Source organism: Triticum urartu, chromosome 3A (assembly GCF_056163025.1).
Source record: "Triticum urartu cultivar PI428250 chromosome 3A, HENAU_Tu73, whole genome shotgun sequence".
NCBI lineage: Eukaryota > Viridiplantae > Streptophyta > Magnoliopsida > Poales > Poaceae > Triticum > Triticum urartu.
Window position 1 is genome coordinate 13,203,052 of NC_141875.1, and position 10,005 is coordinate 13,213,056.

At 46.1% G+C, this 10,005-nt stretch overlaps 2 protein-coding genes across 4 annotated transcripts; both read left to right on the top strand.

The window, feature by feature from the left end:
- The first annotated feature begins 212 nt into the window (after positions 1-212).
- Positions 213-2,942, top strand: LOC125547616 (beta-fructofuranosidase, insoluble isoenzyme 3-like). The gene is made up of 7 exons (XM_048711435.2): positions 213-485; positions 623-631; positions 729-1,122; positions 1,282-1,771; positions 1,887-2,290; positions 2,385-2,478; positions 2,576-2,942. Exons 1-7 carry the CDS (start codon positions 314-316, stop codon positions 2,768-2,770), a joined length of 1,758 nt encoding a protein of 585 aa, XP_048567392.2. The 5' UTR covers positions 213-313; the 3' UTR covers positions 2,771-2,942.
- A 1,189-nt stretch (positions 2,943-4,131) lies between these two features.
- LOC125546473 (uncharacterized) lies at positions 4,132-9,485 on the top strand. Of its 3 annotated transcripts, none has more exons than XM_087545972.1 (8): positions 4,132-4,297; positions 4,388-4,507; positions 5,465-5,555; positions 6,084-6,184; positions 6,501-6,575; positions 7,188-7,739; positions 7,900-8,916; positions 9,014-9,485. In XM_087545972.1, the coding sequence occupies exons 6-7, from the start codon at positions 7,196-7,198 to the stop codon at positions 8,913-8,915; spliced, it is 1,560 nt and encodes a 519-aa protein (XP_087402098.1). In that variant the 5' UTR covers positions 4,132-4,297; positions 4,388-4,507; positions 5,465-5,555; positions 6,084-6,184; positions 6,501-6,575; positions 7,188-7,195; the 3' UTR covers position 8,916; positions 9,014-9,485. The 3 variants fall into 3 exon arrangements, with proteins under 3 accessions (XP_087402098.1, XP_087402100.1, XP_087402099.1); XM_087545974.1 differs by having other exon boundaries at positions 7,252-7,739; XM_087545973.1 differs by lacking the exon at positions 6,501-6,575.
- The last annotated feature ends 520 nt before the right edge of the window (positions 9,486-10,005 follow it).

Sequence of the window (10,005 nt, forward strand, 5' to 3'; positions counted from 1 at the left end):
GTGGAATACTAGGACCTGGGTTCGCTCCATTCCATGTGTGCGTTCTTATCCACGTCGTCTTTGACTGTCAATACAGCACGGCCACCACGTGGAATCCATCCATCCTAGGGAAGGATCTCAGTGCCTCCTCAGTCCATCCCATGTGGACTGCTTATCCAAACCCGACTATATATACGTATACCCCTGCGTACCGGCGTACGGACCCACACACCGCAATCGCATTGCTCACTCACTCATCTCCTACGTCTCCTTCAGGCTACTCTAGTCTCGTACGTACGAGTGGTGGGTGCTCGATCAGAGAAGAGGAGAGGGAATGGGGACGGCGGCGGCCTTGGCGCTAGCGATCGTCGTGTCGCTGCTGTGCTGGACGGCGGCGCACGCGTCGCACGTCGTCTACCCGGAGCTCCAGTCGCTGGAGGCCAAGGAGGTCGCCACGGAGCTGCGCACCGGCTACCACTTCCAGCCCCCCAAGCACTGGATCAATGGTGCCTACGTATTTTCTTTCCATCTATCTACGTCTGCGTGTTTGTGGAGCACTTTTTTGTGTTACTCATTCCTCGTCTCCTTTGTTTGCATGGCATTGACCTACTTCCCTTCACATGACGACGCAACAACCAATCAGATCCCAATGGTACGTAACGTACGTGTAGTAACTAACTAACTTAGAGTGGATATTTGCTTGCATGGCATGTATCTAAACCTACCTACGTGCGGATGGATGGATGCAGGGCCGATGTACTACAAGGGGCTGTACCACCTCTTCTACCAGTACAACCCCAAGGGCGCCGTGTGGGGGAACATCATCTGGGCGCACTCCGTCTCCACCGACCTCATTCACTGGGTGGCGCTGGAGCCTGCGATCTACCCGACCATGCCCTTCGACGTCAACGGCTGCTGGTCGGGCTCCGCCACACTGCTGCCCAACGGCGTCCCTGTCATCATGTACACCGGCATCGACCCCCACAAGAACCAGGTGCAGAACGTCGCGTACCCGGCCAACCTCTCCGACCCATACCTCCGGCAGTGGGTCAAGCCCGATTACAATCCAATCATCAGCCCCGACCACGGCATCAACGCGAGCGCTTTCCGTGATCCCACCACAGCGTGGTACGGACCCGACGGGTATGTACATTTTATTTTCGTCCTCCGAACAAATTTTCTTCACAAGTTGGCCCAGAGCTTGGGGGGAGGGGGCGGTGCCCCCCCCCCCCCCCCCCCAAAACTATATATTGTGTTGTGAGTATGCATAAAGAATATATGTTGTACCTGATATATGTGCAGACACTGGAGGTTGGTGGTGGGCACCAAGGAGAACATGAGGGGGATCGCGGTGTTGTACCGGAGCCGAGACTTCAAGAAGTGGGTCAAGGCGCGCCACTCATTGCACGCGGGACTCACAGGAATGTGGGAGTGCCCTGACTTCTTCCCTGTGGCGGTAGCCGGAGGCAGCCGTAACCACCAGAGTGGTGTGGACATCGTGGAGTTGCACGACCGTGTTGTGGCCAAGGAGGTCAAGTACGTGCTCAAGGTGAGTCTAGAACTGACACGATACGATTACTACACAATTGGCACATACGACCACGACAAGGAGAGGTACACCCCCGACCACGCCTTCCTGGACAATGACTACGACCTCCGCTACGACTATGGTGACTTCTACGCCTCCAAGTCCTTCTTCGACCCGGCCAAGAGACGCCGAGTGCTCTGGGGCTGGGCCAATGAGTCTGACACCGTTACCGAGGACCGCCACAAGGGCTGGGCCGGCATCCAGGTCACTGGAACTAGCTACGCTTGCACATGAACAAAATTACTTTTGCTAGTATGTTTTCCACTGTATGTGCTGAGAGCCTGAGATCGAGACGTATTGTTGTTGCTGATTTTCTCAGGCGATACCAAGGAAGATCTTCCTATCGCGAAGCGGGAGACAGCTGATCCAATGGCCAGTGGAGGAGGTCAAGTCGCTGCGCTCAAAGCACGTAAATGTCAGCAACAAGGCCGTCAAGGGCGGCGAGTACTTCGAGATCACCGGCTTCAAATCCGTGCAGTCAGACGTGGAGGCGGCGTTCGCCATCAGGGACCTGGACAAAGCGGAGAAGTTCGACCTGGCGTGGCGGACCGACGCACAGGGGCTATGCAAGAAGTTCAACTCGCACGTCAAGGGCGGCGTTGGGCCGTTCGGGCTCTGGCTGCTGGCCTCCGACGACCTCGAGGAGAGGACAGCCGTCTTCTTCAGGGTGTTCAAGACCAACGACACCAATTACGCCATCCTCATGTGTAATGACCCGACAAGGTAAGTCACATTACATGGTAGTATAAAACTTGCAATGTTGGATTATCCGTGCATCCAGATCCAACAGTAATTCCCAATGGTCACTATCAAATAGGTCATCGTACGAGTCACAGATCTACAGGCCGACCTTCGCCGGCTTTGTCAACGTCGACATAGCCAAGACCAAGAAGATCGCCCTCAGAACATTGGTATATGTATATATGTAACCACATGATCAGTGTATGCTCTGGAGTGGATTAAACCGTTGAAAGAGGGGTCTAAGGCATGTCGCGAACTTCATTTCAGATTGACCATTCTGTGGTGGAGAGCTTCGGGGCCGGCGGAAAGACGTGCATCCTGACGAGGGTTTACCCGAGGAAAGCCATCGGCGACGACGCGCACCTCTTCGTCTTCAACAACGGTGAGTCGGACATCAAGGTCACCAACCTGCACGCGTGGGAGATGAAGACCCCCATGATGAACAAGCTGCTGGAGCAGTAGCAGCAGCCTGGACGATCGAGGAGTAGAAGTAGCCTAGCCGTAGCTAGCCAGCTTATTAGTTTAAATGAGATGGATTAATTAGGAGAGGCTGAAGTTAAAAATGTAGTTGTACACTTGCTGCCCACGGAAACATGGGAATGAATAAAGGTTTTGGTGGATGAGTCCATTTTCGCCTTGAAGAATTGCAGATCAGTTTATGTCCCTCTTTGTTCGACAAGCTGCTGGTGAACTTCCAGTTAAATATTTCCAAGAGATTTCTAACTTGTTTTGACATGCACATTTTCTAAGGTGTTGTTTTGATGTACATAAAAAAGGCACATAAGTAGTGTTATTTAATTGTCAGTTAAGAAAAATAAATGTTTGTTCTTCTCATCCTGGCTGCAAGCTGAGATGTAACTAAACAGCAATAGGTTGAAATTTGTGAGAGCAACTGTAACGTAAAATTTCTGCGGAGTATGTGGTTTGGTACATGACGGCTGGAGCTATATGAAGGTTGAACATAATCAGTTATTAGTGCTACTTATATGAAGCTCTGACCTTGAGCATAGCCCTTGATAATATTGTACAAGCATGATAATATTCTCAGTTGAGAAAAAGGTGCTCAAGCAGCGTGGATGCATGCTAACATATTATTTCAGTCCAAGGAAGACCGAATTTAGTAAGGGAGGGCCGCAACATCAATGCCTTCAACAAGGAAAAAGGGTGCCTGTAGGCGCCGTCATTGACGACTCCAGCCTCAGTCGGAGCACGGCTTTTGGCAGCAGTCTCCCCCTCCCAAACCCATGGCCCTGCCATCCCATCCAGCCTACCACCTCTGCGACATGTGAGCATCTTGCCACATCTCGCCCTTGATAAGTTTCCGACGTATCTATATTTTTTTTTGTATGTTTCATGCCACTATCTTATTTTTTATGCAAACTTTGATATGTATTTGGACTAACCTACTACTAATTGCAAGACAAGCACAATTACTTGTTTTCCCTTATGTGCGTAGGAACTTCATGGAAATTCAATGAAGTATGAAAAAACTTCAAGGTCCGGTAAAATTTGGAGTTACTACATATCTGTCCATGCAAGTCTAATTCTTAAAGATCATCACTTGCTTACCATGGTAGATTATGAACGTTCGGGATTGATAAATTATGAACGTTCGGGATTTGACCATGGTAGATTGAACGTTTATATGGTGATTTTAGTTGACGCGAGGATGACAAGCTTAGTTAGCAAGCACGGCAATTTTTTTGACAAAAAATAAACTGAGAGTCGATTTATCATGCTTATGAACTAAACTTACTGTGGTCAACAAATATTAATTGTCAAAAAGATATTCCCATGTTCTTTTTGTTGGGCCTGCCCACTGATCTCGGTGGGTCCCACGGCGCAGGAACCCCCACGTGATCATCCTCCCGTGGCTCCCTCGGAGAGCATCCCCCACCCCACCAGATCAGCTCGCCGTCCTCCTCCTCCTCCGGTGGACCGCGCTGCCGTGGGCGCAGAGCGAAGGCCTCCGCTCGATCCGTCCCGCGGGTGAGGAACCCCGTCTTTCTTTTCTTGGAGCTGATTTTAAGCTGGTTCTTGCTCGTCGCCGCTCAACGATCTCTGCTGGTCTCCTTGCAGAGCACCGATCGCGCTTTGATTCCCGGCCGTTTTGTTGGAGGCCAAGCGGAGGGGAGGGGGGCGAAGCGAGCAAGGAAGTAGCCTGAAGGTGGGGTGAGATGGGGAAGCAGAGGAACCAAGGTCTGCTGCCTCCGCCTGCGCCTTTCTCTTCCAGATTTCTTCTTTTCAGATGGCCTCTTTGCGATTTGCGAAATCTTTCCTCGTAGCGTTCGAGAGCTCACTGATCCCATTCCCACCCAAGTCAGCTTAAACTAGTACTCCGTACTAGTAGCATGTTGAACAGTAAAACAGAGATCTCCTGACATTGGTGGTGGTACTAGTTAACTGTAGGAGTATGATTTGTTTATGCTAAGCACACCTTTCAGCCAAAGTACTTGGCCAAGGGCAGAGAAAAAAAAGTAAGGTTTAGCGACGAACGAGCCTGCTGCTCTCCTAAATGAGCTAAATTGCAATCATCAAAGTTTTCTCCGCCAACCAGGCGCGTCTTCAACTTCGATTGACGAACTGCTGTGAACAAATCTTGCAGAAAATTCTAGATTTTTACAATCGGAGTTCTTCAAATTCGCATGCTAAAATACATGTGGGATGTTTGTGATTGGCTGCATGAAAATAATGTTAATGCATTTGTCATTAACAGTAATTCCACCGTTTAATATTTTACCACGTGTATTAAGTGAAGAGAGTTCATCATGGCCGGTCCTTCAAAGTCGGAGAGGCTCTCAATGCAAAGGCGAAAATAGCAGTTAATTAAGGAAAGATAGTTGTTTCGTTGATATGATATTAGTATCCCCATTCTTAAACAGGGGTTAGTTGAAAATCCAGTAGTCAGCTTATACTAGTGTTGAACTTACAGATTACTAAATTTGTGGAATGTGTTGAATTTCTTCAATGTCATCTGCACGTGGTTTCATTTTTATTGATAGACCAACATGGTCCCGTTTTGACTTACAGATTCAATATAGTTTTGTGGTACACAGAAGAATAACACATCAAGACAAAGCAAATACATAACCATCAGCATACCTTTTTTTTTCCATACTGCTTCTTCATGGTTTCTCTGGTCATCTACGTGTGCAGATTGATCCAGTGAAACTGAGGAAACTTGGGCCAGCGTTTAAGAAGAATGGGCCTGTAACTGCTGGCACTTCTTCTATCTACTATATATAAGGTTTGCAATTTTCGTACCCTTGTTATTTGTTTTACTTCTTTATATGGATATTTACTTAGATGGTAACTTTGCAAAATAGTTTAAACAGCAATATTCCAGTATGGTACCATAATCCTGAATAAAAACATCCAGCTACTAGAATTGAGCTATGTGCTTAAAGTGCCGCTATTCAGTATTTGTTAACATAACACTTTCATTCAGATTTATGATACTGCTTGGTCTAGCATTGTAGATTTATTTTTACATGACCAGACAATGTTGTATATACTCAGTAGTATAAATCATCGGTCTGTTCTGTGTCATCTTAAGAGAGTACTGAAGAGCTAGATTATTTCAGAGCTTCAGCCAAACAATGTTGTATATATTCAGTAGTATAAATCATCGGTCTGTTCTGTGTCATCTTAAGAGAGTACTGAAGAGCTAGATTATTTCAGAGCTCAAATTTTATTCTTTTTTGCACGGTTAAGATGAATTAAGCGAAGCGATGTTACATTAAAGTGTAACTGCAGTGCCTTTCTTATCTTCCAGCACTGTACAGTGATGGTGCTGCTGCAATTGCACTAGTCAATGGGGTGAAAGCTAAGAACCTTGGCCTTCAAGTTATTGCAAGGATGAAATTTGAGCTGAAGGTAGTCTGGTCTTGCCTTACATGCCTTGTCATTATTCATTGCTGGTGAAACAAATGTTGTTTGAATTTTTTTGACCCATTATTCTTGTTAATGAAGACTTGTACAAACATTATCCTTTCCTATGTCTCAAAACTGTGAACCTAGATAATATCATCCAATGATCTTTTTCTGTAGGATTCAATGTTATTTTTTTCTCTTTTCTTATTATTTTGCATTACAATGAGTTTTTTGCATTAGCACTCATTACAACTTCAAGCGCTTGTACTATTTACAACAGCTCCAGCTCTTGCTATCCTAAAGGTTATATCAAATTCAGGTCTCAAGATTCACAAATAGCCTCATTCTAGTGGATACGATCAAGAAAGCGACAGTTTGGTCACACTTGGATCCGGTAAAGCCATTTTTGTTCGATTTTTAGCAACGTCGCCGTTACTTTTTAACTCAACACATGGAGATGCTAATTGACCCGAGCTATGTGAAAAAAATCCATAATTGAGGAAGAACTCTAATTCTTACTACTACTCGAGCTTCTCGACCTCTTGTGAAATCTATTCATTTAGCAATATACAGAAGGAAATGATAGCTTCATTTTCAATCAAGATATACTAAATGGATATGTAGGAATCAAAGCAACCGCTAGAGCTCTGGATTCAGAGTTATTTGAATTTGCACATTAAAATATATATGACGGGTTATATGAAAATAATCTTACTGCATTTGTCTTCGATAGTACATTCATTGTTTTTTTACCACATGTACTAAAAAAGAGAGTTCATGGCCGGTGCTCCAAGTTAAAGAGCCATTCATGTTATAATAGCTACATAAATGTTCAAATATCTCGATTCTTAAAAAGGGTAGGTGACTTTGGTTATTTTTATTATCCTTGCTACTTGTTTCTTTTCCCTTAGGGGTGAAATGTCTGATGGATGGATATAGCTTCAGCTTGTTTTTATTCCTGCACCATTCTTCATTAATCATTGCTCACGCAATTTTACTATTTCAGGCCACAAAATGACTGTAATAGATTTCATAGATCTGAGTGATCATGATATTATTGACTTGAGCAGCAGCGATGACGAGACTGTTCAGGAGGATCATATTGCAACTCAGCACCGGGCGGCGTCGCTTGATAGGCAGACTATGCATGTCGTAGCTGGTGAAGGAATCCAAGATGTGCAGGCTGTGTTTGTTGCAGCTAGTGAAGGAAGGCAAGATCTGCAGGTTGTGTTTGCTGCGGCTAGTGAAGGAAGACAAGAGTCTGCTGATTGCAGACATGCTTTGGAAGCCACCACATCGTCCTTGGTTACGGAAAAAGAACCTCTTCTTGTAGCTAGTGAAGGAAGCCAAGATGTGCAAGTTGTGCTTGTTGCAGCTCGTGAAGGAAGCCAAGATGTGAAGGTTGTGCTTGTTGCAGCTACTGAAGGAAGTCAAGAAGCTGCTGACTCTGGAAATGGTTTGGAAGCTACAGCGTCGCCTTTGGTTACTGAAAAAGCACCTCTTGATATGGCTGAATCGCACAACTGTCCTCGCACTCCCACATCAGCGCCGTTCCCCAGTATATTCCTCTATCCCTTTCTCAGTACAGTTGTGTGTTTATCTTGCAAACAGTCCATATCATGCAAACATTGCAACAAATTATTATTATTTGAAGTTAACAGCACCCTTCTCAGAAAAAAAAAATTAACATTCACCTTCTGCATGCCCGACTTCTACAGTTCTGAAGGCTCCGACCTTTGAAGGTGGCGATGCAAAGATGGTAAGAGGGAAGGTGAAGCGTCCCAGGAAGAACTACCACACCGGTACTCCTAGGACAAGTCCTAGGTTTGAACTGAAGCCTGAATGTCGGAACGGGCCTCTGGAAGAGCTGCCAGCCGAGGCACTGACCTCTGAAGGTGGCGACGCGGAGCTGGTGAGAGAGAAGATGCAACATCCTGGGAAGGATTACCATACCGGCACTCCTGGGACAAGTCCTAGGTTTGAACCGAAGCGTGAATGTCATAACGGGCCTGTGGAAGAGCTGCCAGCCGAGGCTCTGACCTCTGAAGGTGGCGATGCGGAGTTGGTGAGAGGGAAGGTGAAACGTCCTAAGAAGAACTACCATACCGGCACTCCTCGGACAAGTCCTAGGTTTGAACCAAAGCATGAATATCATAACGGGCCTGTGGAAGAGCTGCCGGCCGAGGCACGGACCTCTGAAGTTGGCGACGTGGAGCTGGTGAGAGGGAAGCTGAAACATCCTAGGAAGAACTACCCTGCTGGCACTCCTAGGACAAGTCCTAGGTTTGAGCCGAAGCGTGAATGTCATAACGGGTCTGCGGAAGAAATGCCAGCCAAGGTTCTGACCTCTGAAGGTGGTGATGCTGAGCTGGTGAGAGGGGAAGTGAAACATTCTAGGAAGAACTACCATACCGGCACTCCTCGGACAAGTCCTAGGTTTGAAACAAAGCGTGAATGTCGTAACGGGCCTGTGGAAGAGCTGCCAGCTGAGGCTCTGACCTCTGATGGTGCTGATGCAGAGCTGGTGAGGGGCAAGGTGAAACATGCTAGGAAGGACTACCATACTGGCATTCCTAGGACAAGTCCTAGGTTTCAACTGAAGCATGAACGTCGCAAGGGGCCCGTGGAAGAACCGGCAGCCGATCACAAGAGGTTCCGCACACTAGAAGAATTAATTGCCTCTCCTGACAATGCAGAATCTGCGAAGGCCCCGTCTACTGACTCTCTGAACTAAGGTAGTCGACTGAATATGATCCCCATGAAACTTTCGAACTGTTGTTTCTCTAGATTGTCTCATGCATGTTTACTGAACCACCATTGTTGCATTTGTAGTGTGGCCGGAGCTCACGTTGCCCCATGTACTGTGAAGGCTGAACAACATCAGTAGTACTTGAAGAAAGCTGTTCCTTGGGAGTTGAGAAACAACATCAGGCTGCAAGCTGAGATGCAAGTGTGCACTAATCATGTAACCAACCAGCAATAGGTTGAAAATTGTGAGCAACTGCTGTGTGAAATTTGTGAAAAACTCTGTTTTTTATTTGGAGGCTGGAACTATATTTAGTTGTGTTCACAGGGGAATTTACAACTGTGAATGTTGAACAACGTCGGTTAGTGCTACTTACTGGAAGTAATTTCTTTTTGGCGAGGGTACTTGCTCGAAGTTCCGAGCCGGAGCATATACTCTTATAATTTGTGAGCAACTGTAAGCATAATAATATTGCAGAGACATATTGTCTGAAATCGTCTCATATTTTTCAAATACTAGTTCAGAACACTAAAACTGTATAACTGATGATATTCAGGACAGGACAGGGGTGTTGTTGATATGGTTGGTTCAGAAACACAGATATAACACACCAGGATTTATTTGAATCGTGAACGCTAACTTTTGGAGCATGTTTAGAACTACAAAGTCCAGGTTGCTCAGAAGGAGAAAAAAACAAGCACACACAAGACTTGATGCTAACTGTGAAGAGTAAATTGTAGACATGCCAGCTGCATGTAACGAAAACGGAAAGAGAGCAGGCAATAGTTAGTGAGCGTGAAGAACTTCATTTTCTTTAACTTGTTCTTGTTAAGTGAACAACCGAGAGATATTTGAAAAACAAGGGGAAAATGTTTTGCGCTGTTAGAAAAGATGTTGTAGGTGTCCGTAGCAGGAGGTGGGTCGACGTCGGAGCCGTCGGAGGACGAGGAGGAGATGACGATGTAGCCGTGCAAGCACCGGACGATGCGGACATTTCAGTTTCTAGAACACATGGCAGAAAAATGGATTTGAGAATCTAATATGAGATGTCCGGATGCAGTTGTGTTAGTTTAAAGAG

Bases quoted from the DNA above. Each gene is read 5' to 3' on its own strand.
- LOC125547616 (XM_048711435.2), top strand. From the start codon at position 314: ATGGGGACGGCGGCGGCCTTGGCGCTAGCGATCGTCGTGTCGCTGCTG. The intron at 2,291-2,384 runs GTAAGTCACATT...ACTATCAAATAG, and splicing joins ATGTGTAATGACCCGACAAG to GTCATCGTACGAGTCACAGA. The intron at 2,479-2,575 runs GTATATGTATAT...ACTTCATTTCAG, and splicing joins AGATCGCCCTCAGAACATTG to ATTGACCATTCTGTGGTGGA.
- LOC125546473 (XM_087545972.1), top strand. From the start codon at position 7,196: ATGACTGTAATAGATTTCATAGATCTGAGTGATCATGATATTATTGAC. The intron at 7,740-7,899 runs GTATATTCCTCT...CGACTTCTACAG, and splicing joins CACATCAGCGCCGTTCCCCA to TTCTGAAGGCTCCGACCTTT.